The 22,510-nt window shown below is 54.0% G+C and overlaps 2 protein-coding genes across 4 annotated transcripts in view; both read right to left on the bottom strand.

Annotated features, from left to right (window-relative positions):
• The window catches only part of PIGO (phosphatidylinositol glycan anchor biosynthesis class O), a 110,852-nt gene that overhangs the window by 5,368 nt on the left and 82,974 nt on the right, over nucleotides 1-22,510 (bottom strand). Inside the window, exons 1-10 of one of the 2 annotated variants that reach the window (XM_053408516.1) lie at nucleotides 10,109-10,306; nucleotides 8,452-8,942; nucleotides 6,954-7,097; nucleotides 6,019-6,142; nucleotides 5,118-5,277; nucleotides 4,309-4,482; nucleotides 2,688-4,206; nucleotides 1,838-2,041; nucleotides 323-516; nucleotides 87-157 (exon numbers count right to left, since the gene is read on the bottom strand). In XM_053408516.1, coding sequence (XP_053264491.1) covers nucleotides 87-157; nucleotides 323-516; nucleotides 1,838-2,041; nucleotides 2,688-4,206; nucleotides 4,309-4,482; nucleotides 5,118-5,277; nucleotides 6,019-6,142; nucleotides 6,954-7,097; nucleotides 8,452-8,941 — 3,080 coding nt within the window. In that variant the 5' untranslated portion in view covers nucleotide 8,942; nucleotides 10,109-10,306. Of the gene's footprint in view, nucleotides 1-86; nucleotides 158-322; nucleotides 517-1,837; nucleotides 2,042-2,687; nucleotides 4,207-4,308; nucleotides 4,483-5,117; nucleotides 5,278-6,018; nucleotides 6,143-6,953; nucleotides 7,098-8,451; nucleotides 8,943-10,108; nucleotides 10,307-22,510 lie in introns of those variants that run through there. The other variant, XM_053408517.1, reaches the window with a different exon arrangement.
• Nucleotides 16,265-22,510, bottom strand: part of STOML2 (stomatin like 2) — a 253,111-nt gene continuing 246,865 nt past the window's right edge. For both annotated transcript variants that reach the window (XM_053408523.1, XM_053408522.1), the window contains 8 exons: nucleotides 22,332-22,431; nucleotides 21,801-21,859; nucleotides 21,429-21,530; nucleotides 20,738-20,872; nucleotides 19,891-20,035; nucleotides 19,018-19,097; nucleotides 17,643-17,771; nucleotides 16,265-16,535 (listed from right to left, as the gene is read on the bottom strand). In XM_053408523.1, the coding sequence (XP_053264498.1) occupies nucleotides 16,383-16,535; nucleotides 17,643-17,771; nucleotides 19,018-19,097; nucleotides 19,891-20,035; nucleotides 20,738-20,872; nucleotides 21,429-21,530; nucleotides 21,801-21,859; nucleotides 22,332-22,431 (903 nt within the window). In that variant the 3' untranslated portion in view covers nucleotides 16,265-16,382. The remainder of the gene's footprint in view (nucleotides 16,536-17,642; nucleotides 17,772-19,017; nucleotides 19,098-19,890; nucleotides 20,036-20,737; nucleotides 20,873-21,428; nucleotides 21,531-21,800; nucleotides 21,860-22,331; nucleotides 22,432-22,510) is intronic.

Genomic DNA, 22,510 nt, shown 5'->3' with positions numbered 1-22,510 from the left:
CCTGGGCTCAGAAACACCCAACCCTTTCCCTGCCAGCACACGGAGGGGACTGAGCTCCAGAGCCACAGGACACTTGCCCAACTTACTTGGGGGCAAACACCTTCCAGACCATAAGGTGCCTTCTGAGAATGATTGCTGCCAAGACACAAGCCAGAATCTATGGGGGAAAGAAAAGGAGTTCAGGCTGCAGGTAAACCTCCTGGCGTTCATTCACTGTATCCTCACATGCACAGCCCACCAGTCCCCATCACCGCCTCTCCCTCCCTTCTCTCTCTGGCTTGCAGAAAAAGGCCTCCCCCAGTGTTTGCTCCCAGGCACGTACCTGAAGCCCCAGAACAAGCAGGTACTTGAGCCCCAGCTGCAAAAGCGCTGCTGAAAACTTCTCTGGGGCTTCCCGGAGCCTCATCTCCATCATCTGCTCCTCCCTGTCTGGAAGTTCTGCCTTCGACTTCTTGCCCTTGGAGGCGGTGGGCATTTCACAGACAAACGGCCAAAGCAGAAGCAAAGGGCAGCCGGCTACCTCAAGGAAAGGAGGAGGAAGAGAGAGGGGTCACTGGAGAGAATGCCGGGGACCATCGGCTGATGGAACCCAGAGGAAAGAAAGGGGCAAGAAGATCAATCCCTCTAAATCAGTGCTTCCCAAACTGTTTCGGGGCCCCACCCGCTTGGTTCCATAAACGCAGCCCCAGCACCTGCTACCCTGCCTATAAAAAGCATTATTCAGAATAGTGTTTTGCACAGTCCACAGGAAGAAAATAACACAATGCAACTCAAAACAGTAACAATTAATTGCAAATTTATTCAGATGCTTTAAGTTATGGATTTGTGTAATGAAATATGGAAAACTCAATAAAAATTATGCAAAAAAAAATTTATTCAGAATCCAAGTAAAACTATTCAGTTTAATTAATTCAATGAAACTGATGAGCTTGATCCAAGGATATCAGCTTTTTCAAGTCTGGTAGCCATTTACACCTCTTTGCCTCTCCCCTTAGGAAACCCCAGCGCCCCCGCCAGTACCACCCACTTTGGAAACCACTGTGCTAAGCAATGCCTGGGGGATTATGCCCCCCTTTCAGCCAAAAAGGCGATCAGGAACCAGGTCCCAGCAGACTCAACTCTCTGACTCCCTCAAGATAATGCAGAGGAAGTTGGAGGCACTCCCTAGTTTGATATATTTAGAAAGAAAAAAAACAGACCATTTAATCAGAAAATTCTCCATGTGCTGTATTGATGACTGCAAAGTCATCAATAAAACGCAGATGAAATCAGCAAACATGCAAAACAAGCAAAATTCTAGGTAGGCTTTCTGAAATAAAGAAGTTTTAAGCAGGTGCCTAAAACCATGTGTGGGTGCTTGCCTCATAGCAGTTCCCATGCCTGGCAAAGCTATGTTAACAGATGCCGGGTGGGGGGAACCCGTCTTCTCTTCCCAGGTAAGGCCCTATAAACAGACCCCCCCCACACACACTCCTATTGCCGATGCCAAGATGCTGGCAATATTCCGGGAGCTGCTGTGGGCCGGTAGATCGGGGGGGGGGGCGCGTCTCTCCAGGTGCAGCTGTACCTCAGCTCCCAGCACCCCTGACAAGTGGCCACGCTGAATGCTGGGAACTGGAGTCCATCAATGCCGGGGAGTCCACAGGCTCCCTGCCCCTGCTGTGGGTGCCCAGAGTCTTCATTTGCTACCCAAACCCAACTCTTAGTGCTGAGCAGGCAGCCTCTGCCTAGCTGCCCTCCGCAGTCACCTGGGGCCAAAGCAAGCACCATTCACGCTCTGCCTGTTGCAAGCTCAGAGAAAGAGCCTTGGAGCCTTTCCCGGAGGCAGCGGACTCACCTGCAAAGAGGATGTGGGAGGCGAAGGTGTTGGCCCCGACCAGGAGCGCCGGCAGCAGGTTGGTTTCATGCCCCTGCTGGAAGCCGACAAAGGCTGCGTTCCAGTGGATGGCTGGGAAGACTGGCTGGTGGCCTGTGGCATAGAAGAACTGGGCGGCAGCAAGAGCCCAGGCGATGAGGGCGTACCAGGGCACCACGAAGGGATCTGGGGGTGGGAGGATGAGAACCGTCAGGGCCAGCAAGGAACCCCTGGAGACACAACGCGGCAGAGCTTCCACGGCGGGAATCAGAATTACGTCAACTAACCCACCCCATCCGAGCAAGGATTTCCACTTGCCTGGCGAGACTCCCCTCTCCCCTGCCAGAGGTTCCCAAGTGTTTTGGGGCCACCGCCCTCCCCTCAGTTCCATAAACCCGTCCCCAGTGCCCCCTACCCCATCTTTTAAAAAGGGTTATTCAGAATAGCTGTTTGCATGCCCCACTGAAGAAGATAACAACACAACAAAATTCAAAACTCTGATAGTAAGTTGCACATTTATGCACAATCCAACGGAGAGGTGGGGAACATCCCATTGAGCAAGCAGAGATCCCTGGTCTCCCAGGTCCTAGTCTGCCACTCTAACCCCTGCACCGCACTGCTTGCTTTGCAGTTTCTGTGGCCTCCTCCCGCTCCCCTCTTCCCGGGGACCCCCCCTGCAGATTCCTAGGGCACCATTAGGCCTTAACAGTTAACAGCTGGGCCATTTTGAGCTTCTGCCATTTCTCTGAGAGCAAAGCCCTTCCTGGAAGAGGACGCTGTCCACAGCCCTGACTCAGGAGGAGCGGAGATCCAGGGCCGTGCCCTGACTCACCGGCCTGCGAGGAGGCGGAGGAGGAGAGCGCCACGGCGCAGGCGTGCATCCAGAGCAGTGCGAAGGCCTCGAGGAAGAGCAGCAGGAAGGCCAGGCTGAGCCGCTCGCTGTGCAGCGTCATGAAGAGGAAGCCCAGCAGGGCCAGGCAGATGAGGAGCGCGGCCGAGTAGACGCTGCCCAGCCCATAGGCGGCGACCGTGGCCCTGCCGCCCGACTTGGCCTCGTCCAGGCGGCTCTTCAGGGACTGCTGCATCCGTCGGTAGAGCTGGGGGATGACGTGCTGGAGCTCCGCATGGGAGCTGGGCGAGACGATGGGGGCCTCGGCCGGCTCCCGGCTGTCGCGCACAAAGACGGTCACGGGGTCCCAGAGGACCAGCAGGAGCCCCACCAGCACCAGGCCGAAGATCCCCTGGGGGAAGGCCACCAGGGCCAGCTGCACCCAGGCGTGAAGCTTGACCAGGGCCTCCTCGGCCCCGGAGGTGATGGCCCAGTAGCCCCCGACGCAGACGGCCAGCAGTGGGAAGCCCCAGCGCACAAAGAGCACTGGGGCGCTGGGGCTGTTGAGGTTGCCGTAGTGGCGCAGCCAGCGGCGCACGCCCCAGGCCAGGCAGGCCAGCACGGCCAGGCAGAGGAGGTAGCAGGAGTTCTTGGCCCCCGGGTCCTGCAGGCTGGAGAGCGGGGCCAGGAGCGTCGAGGAGCGGCAGCAGGGGGTCTCCTCGCGGCACTGCCGGAAGAGCGCCGAGAGGCGGGCGCAGGCGAGGACCACGCCCAGCAGCCCCAGCAGCCGCAGGGCCGGGGGGGAGGCGCCCTCCAGCCGCCCCTCCCAGTGCAGGCGCAGCACCAGCAGCAGAACCAGCGAGGCCAGCAGGAAGGGCGCCACCTGCGCCTCGGCCACCACGAAGCTGTCTGAGAGCATGGCGCCGCAGCGAGCCAGCAGGATGCCTCCGGGCAGGCCCAGCCCCGATGCTCGCAGCCTCTGCCTCAGGCTGGTGCCCGCAGAGGGAGAACAAGCGCTGGCCGCGTGGCTCCTCCATGGCCGCTTGGCCCAGCAGTGCCAGAAGAAGCCGCACTGGGAGGCTGCCGCTCCCCAGGAGGAGAGCAGGACAAGGTCCGCAGCGGCCCAGCCGAGGAGGTGAGCCAGGCCGGGCAGGGCCACTCCCACCACACCCCAGAGGACGGGGTAGAGGAGGAGGCGGCGGTAGGAGAAGCTCAGGCCCGAGGCCACTCTGGAGGCAACGTAGCACAGCACACAGGAAGACGTCAGCAGGGCGCAGCCAGCCAACATGCGGGCCGGGTGGAACCGGGCCCAGGACTCAGCGCAGACGGCCCTCGCCTCCTGCAGATAGCGCCGGAAGCGGCCCCGGAGGTGCTCCAGGTGAGGCAGAGCAGGAGGCCCCAGCTGGGCGGAGAGCTGCTCATGCTCTTCCACGGCAGCAGAGAAGAGGTCCTGGAGCCGCCGCATCTTCTCTACCGATATGTCCTGGGCTGCCCGTGAGTAGGAGCGCAGGAAGCGGTCAACCTGCAACGCCAAGTGTCTCCGTCACTGAGCGCAGGAACACTCAAGGGGGAGGGACTCTAAGGAGCCTTTTGCCTCAAGATCCGGCCGCCGAGCTCCTCTTACCTGCCGGGCGTTGATGCTGTATGCCTCCAGCTGGGCGAGGAGCGAGGAGGCAGCGCCGCCCTCTGCAGCAAACAGCTCAGCCATCACTTCCCCGATGTTGCTGTAGGGCACCGGCACCCCCAGCAGCAGGGCCAGCGTGGGGACCAGGTTCACCTGCGGGACGGTCTCTGGCTCCTGGAGAGAGGGAGGAAGCGAGGGGTCCAGCTGCTGAAGGGCAGGGAGAACAGCATCCTGTGGGGACCCCCAGGACCCCACCCACCCACAGCAGGCAAGCAGCACCAGGAGCACAGGAAGCCGCCTGGTACAGAATCAGACCATTGGGTCCCTCTGGCTCAGTTACGTCTACACTGACTGACAGCAGTGGCTCTCCAGGGTTGCAGGCAGGGGCCTCTCCCATCCTGGCCTGGAGGTGCCATCGGGGATTGATCCTGGGGCTCCTGCATCCAAGACGGAAGCCATGCCACAGAGGCCTTCTCAAAAGCCTCCCGCCTTCTCCTCACCCAGCCAGCCAGCAAGAAGCTGGCAGGCAGCCATGACCGCACTCTTCAGCTCTAAAAGGTAAGAAGCCTGAAAAAGAGCACCAATCTCCTTTCCCAAGCGCAACTGGCCAAGGGGTTATTTGCACCAGTTGCAACAAGCTCTCCGCCACCTAAGAAGGTAATTTAGAGCCTGCTGGGTCCGGCTGATGGCCCATCTAGTCCAGCCTCCTTTCTCACAGTGGCTGACCAGATGCAAAAGGTGGGAAGGGAAAGATCCCTTTGGAAGTGCAACAGAGAGAGAGAGAGAGAGCCTTCCTCCACCTGGCTTACCTGAGGCGGGTGGCTCTGGAACAGCTGGGCTTTGCTGTACACAAAGAGGGCTGCGTTGACCTCCTCTTCGCTGTCCCCTCCGTGGTCCCCGGTCCCCGTCATGCCGTGGTCCCCTGCTACCAGGAGCAGCGTGTCATTCGCCAGGTGGTCAACCAGTGACCTGTCCATCAACAACACGGGACTTCAGCCGCCTCCCTGTGCCAGCGGGTGCCCCCCACGGCAAAGTGGGTGGGCACCAGCCATGTTGTTTAGGCCTGAGCCCAAATGCAGGTTTGACGGGGGACTTTCTGACTCACAGCCTGAGATGCTCTCCTGCAGCAAACCAACTCTGGGGCTTAACTTCCGGGTGCAGCTGCTGGGGCTCAAGGCCAGCTGTTTCCCTTCCAGGGAGGGCCAGGGCTCAAATCCTGGTTGGGGCAACACTGGCCAAGTGGCTCCAGTTCAAACTGCCTCCAGGGGTCCTTCAGAGTCTGAATCAGAGGCTCATTCAAGAGCACTCTCTACAAGGAGCTCAAAAGCTAATGTTTAAAGGGACATTGACACAGCTGTCGCCAACCTGGTGCCCTCCAGGTGCTCTGAACTACAACTCCCAGCAGAGTCATGCTGGCAGGGCCTGATGCACTCCAAAATGTCTAGTCGGCACCAGGTTGGTGAAGGGGCCCCTAACATAATGCAAACATCCAAAGACCTTTGAGGTCCCCAAGCAGCTGGAGCCCAAAGCAGAGGAAGGAGAATAAAAGAAGCAGGAGAACTCCCGCTTCTGCCCCTCCCAGCGCTGGCCAGCACAATCCACATTCCTCTGGAAGGCCCAGCTGCTGCTCATCCTGCTTCAGTCCTTGGCACACAATGGGCTGGTGCTGAGAAGCCAGGGGCACCCACATGACCTGAGAAACCAGCTCACCTGAGCATGTCATTCATCTGCGAGAGCTTCTTGGCCATTTCCGGATGGTCTGGTCCATGCTTATGGCCACAGTGATCCACGCCCAAGAAGTGGGCAATCAGCAACTCCCACTCGCCACCATCGACTGCACCACCACAGAGAGAGAGGGGGGGGGAGAAGCATGAAGACTTGCCCCTTCCGCTCTGAGAGGCAGCCAATGTTTCTTTCTTCTCTGGCGCACTTTACTGAGGGCTGAGAGGAAGAGCAGGAGCAGATTTCTCCCCCTCCCCCCTCAATGCACACCTTCAGATGTGCTCAGGGCCAGGCCTTGAAGACCCAGGGAGAAGACAATGAGAGGCAGGCAAAAAGCCAGCAGACGTTTTAGACTTTGCTGCCAGCAGAGGGCAGGGGGTGACAAAGGCTGGTGGAGGATGAGTGGCTTCTCACTGGAAAAACCACACGGAAAGGATGTTATTGTGGGTGAAGAAATTCCATTCATGCAATTTGCAGAGCCGTGCTTAGTGCAAAACAAGTCGTTTCAAAAACAAAATTCGAGGAGGCACCCTACTTCCCTTTTTAAAGCTGACATAAATTCAAGGCAAGGCAATCCATTTTGAAAACAAGGTTTTCCCATTAAAAACAAAACATTAATTTTTTTTCAATATTCCCCCTTTTGCAAAAAACAATTTTCAATAACTCTTCAACAATTTAGAATGTCTCTTCCTCAAGGATTCTGGCTGGCACAAGGGGACTCGAGCCACACCAGAGCCTGAAGCCTTCAAGGCCACATCACCCTTCAAGGTTATGGACAGAGAACCTGTAGGGCAGGCAGAGGGCAGGCCACTCCAGCAGGCCTCTCGCCGGGCTGCAAAGTGCCTCTGCCTGCTCCGCCTGTTTCCTCCAGCAACCTGGCATGAAAAGGGAGCCAAGAACTCCAGCCCGGGACAGCGGCTCACCTGTCTCATACAAATGCTGCAGGATTCCATCATCTACAGTGTGAAGATCCTTCACGTTGAAAGAAGGGAAGAAGTACGAGCGGTGGAAGGCCTGGGGGAAGAGCCCGTCCCAGGTGTCGTCCCCCATGAACACCACTCTTTTCCCTGCAAAGGGGGGAAATGAGAGAGGGGTGTTTAGAGCACAGCAATGAGCAGGTCACCAAGTTAGGGAGCCGAAACCTAGTCAGTGGAGTCCAGGAGCTCCAGGTTCCGTCTCTCTTGGTTGCTTTCTAGAGAGGTCAGGAAATCCATCCTCAGAGCCACCCAACCAGAACCTTCAAGGCCAAGGAGGGATATGCACACAGCTCTCCTCCAGCTCACGGAAACAGCATCACACAGTCACTACAGATCAGCTCCTTTGAGCCAATAACACAGTGGTGCAGTTTCCACCTGACAAAAGTTTGGGTTTTCTAAAAAAAATACATATGGGAAGAACTGAAAGCCACAATCTGCTTTCCTTGAGGTGCTGAGGCAGCTTCAGCAAGCATATTGTTTATAGTTTCTACATTGTACATCACTTTAAAAATTTCTTTTCAAAATATGAAGCCATTTATAAATGTGTTAAACAAACAATCAACAATGACCCACACCATTCCACACATTTCATGCCCACATTCTGCCTTGGTAGCAAACACAGCACAGACAGACCCCCACAACCTCTTGAGTTCTCCCTGCTGATTTGAGCTGGTGCTCAGTGTATGTAGCCACAAAAGAGGTCCCTGTCTGAACTTTTCCTCCAACCTGCATCATCAAACCACAAAGGCAAAAGTCCCCAGAATATATAAGACCACATCAAGAATTAGTTCACGGCCAGTTTTGTACTAATTTATTTCCCCACGTATTTCTGCAGTAGTCTTTTCACAGTAACCTGTCAGTCTGAAGCATAACAGGGAACAAGCTTTTGTACAACATCCCCGCCTAGTCGCTCTGAAGGCCATTTCCCCTCACCACAAGCAGCCAGGCAAGTGGCAATTGAAAAGCCTGGATGACATGCCATGAAGTCATATGCCCAGCCTAGAAGGAGGGCTGGCCTACGCCCAGATCCAGCTACTGCCTCCAAACCACAATATACACCACAGAGACCAGGACCCTGGCTCTCATGTTCCGCAGGTCAAAGCAACCCCATCCCAAGTGAAGCAAAACTGAACTTGCCAGACGCTTCTTCCCAACCTCAAACATAAATCTGCCTGCTTTCAACTCCCGAGTCATAACCTACAAGGAAGTAGCACATGATGCAAATCTACACCAGAAACATAAAAGGAACCATTTTGTCACTAGCACTTGCAGGCTAAGTCCCGAGAGAAAAATGAAAGAGTAGGGAGAAGAGTGCATCTGAGGAAAAGGAAGGAAGAAATGAAGATGAAGAAAGCACCTCCCTTAGTCCACAACAGCTAGAATAAGAGAGGCAAGACATTCTGCAAAGAGCCTGCCCTCACCGCCCCCTTCTGGAGGCACCCACCGTTCTGCGCCAGCTGCCAGACCAAGTTGTCCTCCTGGATGGCGTAGGAGGCGAAGTTGCTGCCTGCGTCAATGAAGGTGGGCAGGGAGCCGGTGGTGATGCCCTTGATGCGCTGCATTGTGGTGGTGGGAGGGTCGGCCCGGAAGCGGAAGAGGCGGGCATGCAGGGGCTGCAAACTGGCCAGCTGGTGCAGGAACCCCAGCTTGTTCTCGTAAGGCCGCGGCTCCCGCCTGGAGGGGTCATACTGGGCAAACTCAAACTTGAGGGCGTCGATGATGACGAGCACAGCTTTGGGGAAGCGCCTTGGCAGCCAGCAGGAGCCGAGGGGGGCCCTGGCCCCTGGCAGGGAGGCGGCCAGGGGGTCCGAGCAGCTGCTGTGGTTGGCCAGCTCCACACGCATGAGCAGGAAGCCGCTGGTGAAGAGTCCGATGGCCGAGAAGAAGAGGAAGCAGGTCCAGGCGAGGAAGAGCAGCACTGGTACTCTCTGCATCCTGCAGGGAGGGGGGAGAAAGGACCGGTGAGCAGTGGGTGCCCCTCACACCCCTTGGGTGCTCAAAGCCTACCAGTCTCACCGGTGTTTTCGTAGGAACAAGCGGTATGACCTGTGTAAGGCGTAATATAACACAAATCATCGCTTGGGTGAAACATGAGATAAACGATGCATTGCTCTACGCCAGCAATGTCCAACTGGTCAACTGTGATTGAGATGTAGATCACTAGAAAGCCCGAGGTCAATCGCTGGAGTTAAGAAAGTGATTGGCCGGTTGCTCATGCCGCGCCCTGCACCTGGTGCTGTGTCCCATCCCCTCTGCTGGTGCTGCTGTGAAAGCTTATTTTCCCTGTACTGGTGGCATAGTGGTGGTAGCTGTTAGGGCTGCGAACTGCAGGGTGATCGTTTTCATGCAATCCTTTGCCGAAAAAGCTCAACTACTCCGTTCAATCCTTCCCCCCAAAAGCTGAAGAACTGAGGTCACTCACCTCTAAAAGAAGCTCAACACCTCTTGGCAATTGTTCCTAAAAAAAGCTCAACAACTGCGGCCTCTCCCCTTAAGGAAAGTTCAACAACTCTGGTCTCCCCCCCCCCCCAAGAAAAGCTCAGCAAAGATGGGCAATGCCAATGGGTAGATCACTGCCAGTTTTATCATACTTGGAGTAGATCGCAGTCTCTAGAGAGTTGGACGTGCCTGCTCTACGTCAACGGCCAAGGCAGGCCCCCCCAAACTCGGCCCTCCAGCTCTTTTGGGACCACAATTCCCATCATCCCTAGCTAACAGGACCAGTGGTCAGGGATGCTGGGAACTGTAGTCCCAAAACACCTGGAGGGCCGAGTTGGGGGGGGGGCTGGCTTAAGGGCTTCGTGGCGGCTGAGGGCGCCGGGCGGGCGAGGAACCGGGGCTCCCTCCCTGGGCCGGTCGGGGTGACCTTGGGCTGCCCCTCCCAGCTGCTCCGCCGGGCTGCGGGTGTCGCTGCCAGGCCAAAACCCTCCCCGACGAGACGACGCCCCCCCCCGAGGAAGGCCAGGGCGGGAGAAACTGGGGATAAGGGGGGCCCCCCCGGAATGCTGAGAGCCAGGTGCCTTTGGCCAAGGGACGCCGGCAGGCAGCCCTGGGCCGGGGGGGGTCACCCCTCTGTCCTCCCCCAGAACCGGGACCCCCACCTGCCTGCTGAGGGGGGCAGACTCCGCCGCCGCCGCGCCCTTCCTCGGACTGGGCCCTCCTCTTCCTCCTCCTCGTCCGCCCGGCCCCCCGGAGGCCCGTTCGGGGCTGCGGCGGCCCCACCTGGCGGCCAGGTGCGCGTGGGAGGGGGGAGGGAGATCCAGGGCGGCCCTTCCGCCTCCCTTCCGGGAAAGGGCGGAAGCGGAGGAGAGCGAGAGGAGGGCCAGAGCGGCAGGAGGGCGCCCCCGCGCGGCCCAGAAGAGCGGCTAGACTGCTCCTGCGCCCGGAGGTGCCGCGCATGCGCACAACGCCCCCTTGGCCTTTGAGCTTGCCTTTCTGCTTGAAAAAAGACAACAACATGTCTTGCTTCTGCCGTTTTAATCTTCTCGCTTTATGCTTCCCCTCAATGATTTTATTCCTGCGTTTTCTTTCTCGTTTTTTAGCTGTTCCTGTTTCTACCTGTGTTACAGAAATTACGGGGGGGGGGCAAATCTTTAAAGTTAAATGTAACAAATATTATGCCTCAATGTATCCTTTCCACCTAGCTTTAAAAATAATATAAAATCAACTCCTTTCCCAGTTTCCTCCATGTATACACACCTCCTACCCAGGAAGATCCCAGAAGCGACAATTGCTGAGCTGATTGTTGGCCAAGGAAAGCCTAATCCCATCACCAAACATGCAAAGGAACTTCTATTGTACTTTGGGTGGTGGGACTTCAGAGGTGTTTTCCTCTGCTAATCTTATCCCTGGGTCTTGCCCTGACATGTCTGCCAAGGTTAAACTAGTGTAACCCCTGTCTACCCCTCCCCTTTGGTGACATGTCAGGGATGTAGCAATGATGCTGTACGAACTGTATTCTGGGATATGGTGGGAAACTTTTAAAAGTCCTTGTCTCCCCATCCTCGGGGTTCAAAATTCCTCTTTCAACATGTTGCGCAATAAACCTTGGTCTACAGCTATTTGCTCCCGTTGGTGACTGGACTCCTTCCTTTATTCCGCAGGGACCCAAGGGCTCTGCCCGACCAGCTGGGGGACTGAGCAGCCTCACACCTAGATTTTTCCGTAACAATCATAGAATCATAGAGTTGGAAGAGACCACAAGGGCCATCGAGTCCAACCCCCTGCCAAGCAGGAAACACCATCAGAGCACTCCTGACATATGGTTGTCAAGCCTCTGCTTAAAGACCTCCAAAGAAGGAGACTCCACCACACTCCTTGGCAGCAAATTCCACTGTCAAACAGCTCTTACTGTCAGGAAGTTCTTCCTAATGTTCAGGTGCAATCTTCTTTCTTGTAGTTTGGATCCATTGCTCCGTGTCCGCTTCTCTGGAGCAGCAGAAAACAACCTTTCTCCCTCCTCTATGTGACATCCTTTTATATATTTGAACATGGCTATCATATCACCCCTTAACCTCCTCTTCTCCAGGCTAAACATGCCCAGCTCCCTTAGCCATTCCTCATAAGGCATCGTTTCCAGGCCTTTCACCATTTTGGTTGCCCTCCTCTGGACACGTTCCAGTTTGTCAGTGTCCTTCTTGAACTGTGGTGCCCAGAACTGGACACAGTACTCCAGGTGAGGTCTGACCAGAGCAGAATACAGTGGCACTATTACTTCCCTTGATCTAGATGCTATACTTCTATTGATGCAGCCCAGAATTGCATTGGCTTTTTTAGCTGCCGCGTCACACTGTTGGCTCATGTCAAGTTTGTGGTCAACCAAGACTCCTAGATCCTTTTCACATGTACTGCTCTCAAGCCAGGTGTCACCCATCTTGTATTTGTGCCTCTCATTTTTTTTGCCCAAGTGCAATACTTTACATTTCTCCCTGTTAAAATTAATCTTGTTTGTTTTGGCCCAGTTCTCTAATCTGTCAAGGTCGTTTTGAAGTGTGATCCTGTCCTCTGGGGTGTTAGCCACCCCTCCCAGTTTGGTGTCATTTGCAAATTTGATCAGGATGCCCTTGAGTCCATCATCCAAGTCGTTGATAAAGATGTTGAATAAGACCGGGCCCAAGACAGAACCCTGTGGCACCCCACTAGTCACTCTTCTCCAAGATGAAGAGGAACCATTGATGAGCACCCTTTGGGTTCGGTCAGTCAGCCAGTTACAAATCCACTGAGTGGTAGCATAGTCAAGACCGCATTTTACCAGCTTCTTTACAAGAATATCATGGGGCACCTTGTCAAATGCCTTGCTGAAATCAAGCTAGGCTACATCCACTGCGTTCCCTTCATCTACCAGGCTTGTAATTCTGTCAAAAAATGAGATCAGGTTAGTCTGACATGACTTATTTTTCAGAAATCCATGCTGACTATTGGTGATCACAGCATTCCTTTCTAGGTGCTCACAGACTGTTTGCTTAATGATCTGCTCCAGAATCTTCCCTGGTATTGATGTCAGACTGACTGGGCGGTAATTATTTGGGTCCTCTCTTTTCCCCTTTTTGAAAATAGGGACAACATTTGCCCTCCTCCAGTCTGCCGGGACAACCTTGAATCCCTGTCGGGGGGAAAGGCAGGTTTAAATAAATACTGTAATAATAAGTAAACCACTTTGAGGTTAGTTAGTTTGTACAATCAAGCAATGTATAAATTTGATGAAATAAATGAAGAGCAGCACTCCATCAATTGGGTCCAGCTCATGGTGTGCTTGACTTAACCCCAAAGTCTCTGTATAAGAGCATTAGTAGAGTCTGGCTGCTGGATGAGGCCAAAGGGCCCCACCAAGTTCAGCCTCCTGTTCTCAGAGCAGCCAACTTGACGCCTCTTCTGGGAGAACCACAAATGGGACTCAAGCACAAGAGCCACCTTCTCTCCTGGCGTTTCCGGCAAATGGCATTCAGAAGCATCGCGGCCTCCGACCATCCTGGCTAGTGGCCATCCATGGCCCTCTCCTCCGCCGTGAATTTTTCCAATCCTCTTTAAAGCCATCCAAGTTGATGGCCATCACAGCCTCCCTGCTGTGGCAGGGACTTCCACAGGTAAACTCTGCAGTGCATGGAGGACTTTCTTTTATGCATCCTGCATCTTCCAACATTCAGCTCCCCTGAGTGACTCTCCCCCTGGGCTTCAGGAGATGAAGGGGAAGACTTTTTCCTGCCCAAGTTCTCCACCCCTTGCATAATTTCACACCCTTCTGCCATGTGGCCCCTGACTCACCCTGTGTGGGAGAGTTAAAAAGCAGGCACACCTTTTTAAGCTCTCCCACAGGAGGGCACTCCAGCCTCTGCAGTATTTCACTCGCCCTTTTCTGCACCTTTTGCAACTCTGCAGTATCTTCCCCCAGGTTGTTGCTGTGAGGATAAAAGGGGATGAAGTCTGTGGGCAACCTTGAGCAACCTGGGGGGGAGGTGGGATACAGATGCAGCAAACAAATAACCCGACAGCAGCAGGTTTGTTGGTCCTCCTTGTTCATATCCCGGAAGCTGTTCTTTACCCAGGATCTGGGATCCCTCTGAGTGACCAGAGATCTTCTTCCTGCCACTTCTGCTTCCGCGTTGGGCAGTTTCGGACAAGCACAAATGCAGCAGGGATGATTTGCTCATCAAAAAAGGTAAAGGGACCCCTGACCATTAGGTCCAGTCGCGGATGACTCTGGGGTTGCAGCGCTCATCTTGCTTTACTGGCCGAGGGAGCCGGAGTACAGCTTCCGGGTCATGTGGCCAGCATGACTTAGCCGCTTCTGGCGAACCAGAGCAGCGCACGGAAACGCCGTTTACCTTCCAGCCAGAGCGGTAGCTATTTATCTACTTGCACTTTGACGAGCTTTCGAACTGCTAGGTTGGCAGGAGCTGGGACTGAGCAACGGGAGCTCACCCCATCATAGCAGGGATTCGAACCACCAACCTTCTGATCGGCAAGTCCTAGATTCTGTGGTTTAACCCACAGTGCCACCTGTGTCCCTTTTGCTCATCAAAGGTCCCACTTATTCTACCCATGTACTGAAACTGGGCTCAATGATAGAGCTTGCATTTAACTTTGTGGCCCAACTGATTTTGTGGCTGTTTGTGATGTGGCGTTTTTAAACTTCCTAGTAGGATGGAAAGGTAGTGCAGGGAGGGACCACTAGGGGGCGCATCAGAAGATGGCTGACAATAACATCTCTCCGACCCACACGAGGTAATTTGGAGGCTGTGATGGGAGTAAATAGCCTCCCTACCCCCCCAGAATTGTGGGGTGGGACTGGCCTTGCCTGCTGTGCCCTATACCACCCCCGAATTTGTGGGGATGGGGGCACTAGGCACAATGCCCTCCTGTGGGATTGTGGCGCTCCTGGACGCCGTCTCTGATCCGCGCCACTAGCTGCAAGAACTTCAAAAGAAACAATTTGGATGAAGCAAATGCACATATTTCAAGGAAGGAGGGGGAGTAAAGACTGCTAACAGAAGAGATCTCTGATAAAACAAGATGAGTCGGAGGAACAAGTATAGATCATGAGAAGATACGCCAAGACTTGGTATGGCAAAGGGACTGATGGGGAAGGGGAAGAAACTTTCCTTTCTTTCCTTATGTGATTAAACAAGAATCCCCCCCCCTCACGAGTCAGAATTGTCGTTTTAAGGACTTAAGCTGTGGATTTAAGGCTGTGTGGAGATAAACTTTCGAACCAAAGCATGTTTTAAGAAGAGCGTGGAATGTATAAGGGCTTTGGAATGACGCAGTTAAAAATTCCATCGCCATATTGGGAAGTTCTGTTGGAGGACTTAAGTCTGAGAGGAGAAATAGAGCTGTTTTTATATTGTGGGTGAAACTCCTCAGTGGGACTTAAGAACGACAGTTCTGTAATTAATGACTGAAAGAGCGCTGTTATCTATGAAGGCGATGATATATGGAAAGCATCTCGATTTGAGGATTGGAAGAACGGAAAAATTCACACAGGATTATTATTGGTGTTTATCGGCTTAAGGAGACTATCAGAAGAGATCATAAAGAAAAAAGAGAAAATATATGAACAAGATGTGATGTGGAAACAGCAAGATAAGACTGGATAGAATTATGAACTGTGTTTGGACTGATTTGGACATTAACGCAGTAGCAAGAAGATGATCAGAATCCCCCTTCGGATCTTGAAATATGGGTTCCCTCAACAAAATTTAAAATTCGGCTTTGTAATTTGGAATTTATGTGATGTGATTTGATTTGATTGGCCGGTTAATAAAAATTATTTTTTTTTTTGAAAGGTAGTGCAGGAGAGGGGCTCAGAGATACCAAAGTCAAGAAGACGTCCTAAGAAGAGCGACAACAGGCAGCTCAGCACTCTGCGAAGTTATTGTGTCCCTGAGCCTCTCCCTTCACCTCCGGCTGAGCCAACAGGGACTGAAGCCCATTTCCCTTTTGTGATGGTGCATCGAGAGCCCCCAACACAAGCAGACTGCGCTTTGCCAGGACCTGGTCATGGTGCGATGAGGAGCTCCAGCTGCCATGCAGAGCTCGCCCTCGATGCTGCGCAGGAGAGGGCAGAACGAGGGCAAGAGGTGTGGGGGGGTGGTAGGACTGATTGCTGGGTTGTGTAGCACATTCCCCTCACAGATAAGGCCACAGCTGTCTGAACATCTTGCCCTCTGCCTAACCTTTTGCGGTCTCAGTAGTCTGCCGTGTCCTGTCTGTGACCTTTGTCTCTGAGACCTTTGTCTCCTTCATCATGCACTGTGCAAGGGGAAAATGACGCGGTGGAAACAGGTGCTAAAATAACTTTGTACCACCCCACTATTTTGGGACTGGAAGAGGTGTAAAGGTCACAGCCCAAAATGTATATGCCTGGGTTTGCATATTGTGTCAATAAAAGGAGCCTCCACAGAGCTGGCCGGCAGCTTGCTTGCAGCTCACCTGTGCGTAGCTCACCTGCATTACCAACTCCTGCCTTATATCCTTCACTTCAGGGGGACACATTCTGCTCCAGACCAAAGGGGCAGGCTGGCGAACAGTAACCAAGACCCTTTGTCCCGAAACCGCTAGGGTAGAGAGTGGACCTGCCCTCAGCCTCACGGCACCCCCAACCCTTCCTGGGCGCCAATGGGGCATGGACAGTTTCCTGCCAAATTCCCCTGCAGGTTATTTGCGCCCTCCACAGGATTTGGGGCCGATGAGCCCAGGGCCTTCATCCTCGTGTGGTTGAAAATCCCAGTCCGAGACAAGAGAGGTTCACCCCAAAACAAGGGGAGACGCTGGTTCCTGGCCATCTCCTTTTATTACATGATTAAATCCAAATTAGAAAATAATCCAAAGAGGGGAAGGACAAGAGTCCAAGGGCGGGGGGCACGGGGGGCTTCTCCGTTAGCTGGTGCTCGGCTGCTGCTCCTGCTCAGTGTACTCTATGCTTGGGGGCGGAGGTGGAGGAGGGGCCTGGAGGGCGGGAGGAGCTGTGGCTTCTGCAGAGGCCGCCTTGGTGGGTTGGGGTTTGCTCAGGGAGCCATAGATTCCCATTGCCTGGGGAGAGAAAAGAGGGAGGGAGGGAGGGAGGGAGAGGTCAGAGCCCCTCAACACATCACATGGCATGGATCACACAACACAGAAGTAACTGGAAGGATCTGCCCTCACTCTACCCAGCAACCCAGATTTCGGGCTGTTTTGCATTCTCCAAGAGGACCTCACCATACTAGCTCACCCCCCAAGGAGAAATGGAGCCATGGGGTGGATGACGACACACCGGTTATGCCGGGGGTCAGATGAGAAGCAGGCTCAACTTGCAGGTTCAAAGTCAATCGTTGCTTTCCAGCACTGCAAGGCTCCTGCTCCACTAAACAGCCGGATCATAGGCAGGGCACCAGCTTCAATAATAATAATATTATAATAATAATTTATTATTTATACCCCGCCCATTTGGCTGGGTTTCCCCATCCACTCTGGGCGGCTTTCAACAGAATATTAAAATACAATAACCTATTAAACATTAAAATCTTCCCTAAACAGGGCCGCCTTCAGTTGTCTTTTAAAAGTAAAATAGTTGTTTATTGCCTTGACATCTGCTGAGAGGGCGTTCCACAGGGCGGGCGTCATTACCCAGAAGGCCCTCTGCCTGGTTCCCTGTAACCTCACTTCTCGCAGGGAGGGAACCGCCAGAAGGCCCTTGGCACTGGACCTCAGTGTCCGGGCTGAACGATGAGGGTGGAGACGCTCCTTCAGGTATATTAGGCTGAGGCCATTTAGGGCTTTCAAGGTCAGCATCAACACTTTGAATTGTGCTTGGAAACGTACTGGGAGCCAATGTAGGTCTTTCAAGACTGGTGTTATGTGGTGTGAGAAGCGCCTAGTTCTGATGGGATCAGACTGCAAGATGCCCAGTGGAGGCTCCTGACCCGAGGTGAGGCATTCCTTCCACCAGATACTTCCTCTCTTCCTCCCTCCCCAACCCCTGGCCAACAAGGAAACTGCTGAATTCTTGCAACCTTAGAAGCCTTAAGCGGCTATTGTTTCATCTGCACGCAAGGATCTTTTGCTCTTGCGGTGTTTGACCTAAATCTCCTTCCTTATTGGACCTGCAGCCCTGCAAGCTCCTGCCCTCCACTGGTGCCAGCAGGTCCCAACCAAACTCACCTGGGCAACCATGCTGGACATGTCTCCCGTGCTGGATGGCAGAAGAATGGTGTTGGACTCTTTTGCCAGCTTGGAGAAGGCAGCCACGTACTGCTCAGCCACAGAGAGAGAAGCTGCACTGTTGCCGTTCTGGGAGGGAGAGAAGTGAGATGGTACAAAGACGCAGGAAAGAAAGACCGGGGGGAGGAGGAAGAGAGGGAGAGAAATGTCCCAGAATGGGGCTCTCCTCCTCCAGCTTGCTTGGCGTTGAATAGAATAGAATTTATTATTTATACCCCACCCATCTGGCTGGGCTTCCCCAGCCACTCTGGGCGGCTTCCAACAAAGGATTAAAATACAGTAGTCTGTTAAACATTAAAAGCTTCCCTAAACAGGGCTGCCTTCAGATGTCTTCTAAAAGTCTGGTAGTTGTTTTTCTCTTTGACATCTGGTGGGAGGGTGTTCCACAGGGCGGGTGCCACTACCAAGAAGGCCCTCTGCCTGGTTCCCTGTAACTTGGCTTCTTACAGGGAGGGAATCACCAGAAGGCCCTCGGCGCTGGACCTCAGCGTCCGGGCAGAACGATGGGGGTGGAGACGCTCCTTCAGGTATACTGGGCCGAGGCCATTTAGGGCTTTAAAGGTCAGCACCAACACTTTGAATTGTGCTCGGAAATGTACTGGGAGCCAATGTAGGTCTTTCAGAACCGGTGTTATGTGGTCTCAGTGGCCGCTCCCATTCACCAGTCTAGCTGCCGCATTCTGGATTAATTGCAGTTTCCGGGACACCTTCAAAGGGAGCCCCACGTAGAGCGCATTGCAGTAGTCCAAGTGAGAGATAACCAGAGCATGCACCACTCTGGCCAGACAGTCCGCGGACACGGAGAGTCTCTTCCTGCGTTCCAGATGGAGCTGATAAACAGCTCCCCAGGATACAGAATTGTCCTGCGTCTCCATGGACAGCTGTGAGTCCAAAATGACTCCCAGGCTGCACACCTGCTCCTTTAGGGGCACAGTTACTCCATTCAGGACCAAGGAGTCCTCCACACCTGCCCGCCCCCTGTCCCCCAAGAACAGTACTTCTGGTGTGACAGAGGACACCATTTCTGAGGGATGAGGAAGGACCAAATCAAGTCCCTATCCGTTTGCTTTGCAACCCAAGCACTTCCATCTCCTCTTGCCCATACGAAAGACAACAAGGCAGGCTATTCTTAGGCTCAGAAGGGGCTTCGAACATCTCCTTCCACCAAAGGAGCCCAGGGTGGCAACTTAGCCAGAAGTTGGCTGCAAGGCCTTAGGAGAGCCGCTCCAAGCTGACACCAAGCGCATGCTGGGAAACTCCCTCCCAAGGGGTCTCCCCAGGCAGGTGCTTCCCCTGAGACCACCCCCTCCATCACCTGCTGTGCCAGAGCAGCTGCCACGACTCGGATCGCTTCTGCTTTGGCCTGAGCCTTCACCAGAATGGCACTGGCCTCCCCTGGGAAAGGAAGCAAAGGGCTGTCAGGCAGGTTCAGGGGAGCCCCAAAGACCATGAACCACCCATTCCCCCCCCCCGGTAAAAAATGGGCTCAGCTCACAGCACAAGCAGTGCAGTGACTTCCTTTCACCAGGACCCCTTCCCCAATTACTCCAGACACCCCTGGGCCCCAGATGCTTCCCCGGGTGTAGGAGCTAGGAAGGAAATGAGGCAACCTCCCCAAACCGCCTGGAAAGAAGCCCCGATTCCAAAGGAGTGGGTGAAAGCCAAGCAGAAATTAGAATAAGAATAATTATTCATACCCCACCCTTCCCGGTTCAGAAAACCGGGCTCAGGGTGGCTAACAAAAAAATAAAACACTTAATTGATGGAACAAAAAACAGCACAGGAGAAAGGGGCACCTCCTATGGGTCAGGGTTCTGCTGGACCACGGGGAACAATGTCATCTTTGGTGGGTCGGGATCTGGCATCCTTTGCACAAGCAGCACCCCCCAAAATCCCACCTCTGTATTTCACAGCAGGTTTCTAGATCTCAAGGCAGATATCCTCCTTCAGGGATGAAGTGTCACGCCTGCCCCACAGGACGGCCCTCTATTCCCTGGCTGAGACTCCCAGCTGTTTCCCGCTGCACATTTATCCTTTGCACACATTATACCTCCTACCCCATCATCCATTCATCTCACAAGCAACAGCACTAGAGGCTCCGAGTTATGGGGCAGAGGAGGAGGGAGGCAGCCTCCGAGGTCTCCCTGCCCTTCTCTGCCTTTAACCGGGAGAGGCCTCCCGAGGTTACCGGAAGCCTGGTTGATCTGCTCGGCCTTTTCCGCCTCCGAGGCCAGGATCTGAGCTTGCTTCCTCCCCTCCGCCACGTTGATGGCCGACTCCCGGGTCCCTTCTGACTCCAGCACGGTTGCCCGCTTGCGTCTCTCGGCCTCCACCTGGAAGGGAAAGCGCCGCTTGGTGAGACACCTGCCAACCTCCTGGCAGAAAAGCCGTGCGACCCTAAAGAGGAGCCCCAAGACACACAGAGATCACCGCTCCCAGGATCGATGGCTCCCACATCACAGGCAAAAAACTCCTGCGTTCCAGAGCCTGCGAGGACGGTACCCACGCCAGGGAGAGGGAAAAGCAGCTGAGAGGCATCACCAGGACAGACTGCGGAGTCCCGTTCCCAGTCCTCAGCCAGATCAGAGAAAGCAAGCTGGACCACGGACGGAGGAGGCAGAGGGAATGGCAGTCTGCCCCCAGCCTCAATACAAAGAAAACAGAAAGAAAAGAAGAAGCAAGAAGTGGTAGAAGACATCAGGAAAAATGAAATAGAATTATATAAGAGACCAGATAATGCGGAAATAAAGAGAAACATTAAAATACTACAGTCACAATATTCTATTATAATAAATGAAGAAATGGAATGGAAATGAAGATTAATGAAACAGAGAAATTTTGAATTTGCTAACAAGCCAGGCAAATTACTGGCTTGGCAGCTAAAGAAAAAAGAATGTGAAAGGATAATTAATAAAATCATAATTGGGGACAAAATAATAAGTGACCCTAAGGAAACTGAAAAAAGATTTGCGGAATTTTATAAAGGACTCTATAAAGAAGTGCGCCCCAGAGAGGCTTCCAAGGGCCCTGCTGACCTGCATCTGCATGGACTCCTTGACGCGAGGGGGCACGTGGATGTCCTTGATCTCATAGCGCAGGCACCGGATGCCCCAGTAGTCTGAAGCCTGGTTGATGGCGTCCACGATGCTGGCGTTGAGGTTTTCACGCTCCTGAGTGGGGAAATGTGGGGTCAGCGAGGGGGACAGCAAAGGAAGCTGCCTGCTTTGCCCCAGGCCAGCCACCGCCTGCTCTGACTGGCAGCTACACCTCTCCAGAGTCCTGGGCAGGGAAGGACCTTCCTCTCCACCCCTGACCCTTTTCAACTGGAGGTGCCTGTGGCTGAACCCAGGACCTCCTGCAGGCAAAGTATGAGCTTAGCCATGGATTCTTTCCCAGGCCTGGCTGTTCTCCAGCCCTCGCTGCCTGGGTGCTCTCACCAGCCAGAGGACCTGGCGAAGCAAAGCCTGTGCCCCAGATTCCTCAAAGCAGGCGACCACCCCCACTTCACCCAAGCCATGCCACACGGGGCACCTGCGGCAGATCTGAACCTCCTTGTATCATGCCGTATCCACACCCTGCAAGCTTTCTCTGCAGCTCCCCCAGAAAGCCAGTCTGCCGCCCCTCCTGTTATACAGCCCTGGTCTGCCACAGAGCTCTTGCCCGCCCACTTCTACCCCCCTGTGCCAGATACACACCCCAGATCTCCCCCCACTTCCCGTGGCTCACCCGAAAGACTTTATCGAGGGTGAGCTTGCCCAGCTCAGACCTCATGGTGGTCTGGGCAAGCTGGGTGACGGCGTATTCAGGGTCCTCCACTCCATAACTGGCCTAGAGAGGAAAAGGAGGAGCAGAGGGATGGAACAGGAAGGCAGCACTGGCTGCCTGACACTCCCAGGGCCAAGGACAAAGGGAAAGGCCTCACCCCTCCTGGCCCCAGAAGATGACAGAAAGCTCAGCAGCCTCCCCCCTTCTTGCCCTCTCAGCTGCACACCCCAAACATGCACAAGAGCTGCCGAGGTGTGGGGTGGAATCCTCTGCTGCGTCCCAGAGGGGCTCCTGGCCTGATTAGGCCACAGTCAGTTTCCAGGAAGGGAGTACCTTGTAGGGGTCCATGACTCGCAAGTAGAGGACGCCGTCGATCTGGAGGGTGACATTGTCTGCAAGGAGACAAGGAACCATTTCATGAGAACAAGGCAGAGGGCCCACGGTGAAGATACAGAGAAGGCCCAACAGCAGGGGAAGGAGGCAGCAAAGACCTACGCCCAAGGAAGTGCAGGTACAAGCAAGAGTTTCCCCAACCAAATAGCAAAGGTCCTTCCAACACAGAGAACAGAAAGTCTAGGCCTCCCTTTGTTTGGAGAAGGGTTAAGAACCAGGCAATTGCTCTACAGGCATCTGGTCAATACTTTCTGAGGTAGACCCATTCAATTTGCAAAGGCCTTGGATGAACACAGACAGACAAAGCTCTGTCTTCACACATGTAACTATGAAAAGGAAAACTAGAGAACCCGGGTTATCCAGCACTGGCAAGGAGGTTTTGCTGGCCTAGACAGAGATGGACCACGCCACAAATTACCCACTCCAGGGCCGGCCCTTCCTCTCCTTGCCTCCCCGGCCAAATCTTCTCACCAAGGGTAACAGCCGACTGCTCTGGCACATTGATGACGATTTCCTTGAGGCTTTGCACGTAGCGGATGCGGTCGAGAAGCGGGATGAGGAAGTTCAGCCCCTGGCAAAAAGGGTTAGCAAAGGGGAAAGTATTTCTCCAGAACAGTCACCTCTTTCTCCATGCAACTAGTTGTTCCAGG

The sequence above is a fragment of the Podarcis raffonei genome, chromosome 11 (assembly GCF_027172205.1).
Source record: "Podarcis raffonei isolate rPodRaf1 chromosome 11, rPodRaf1.pri, whole genome shotgun sequence".
Classification (NCBI taxonomy): Eukaryota; Metazoa; Chordata; class Lepidosauria; order Squamata; family Lacertidae; genus Podarcis; species Podarcis raffonei.
Note: the sequence above shows the minus strand (reverse complement) of the source record. Positions and strands in the feature narration are given on the sequence as shown.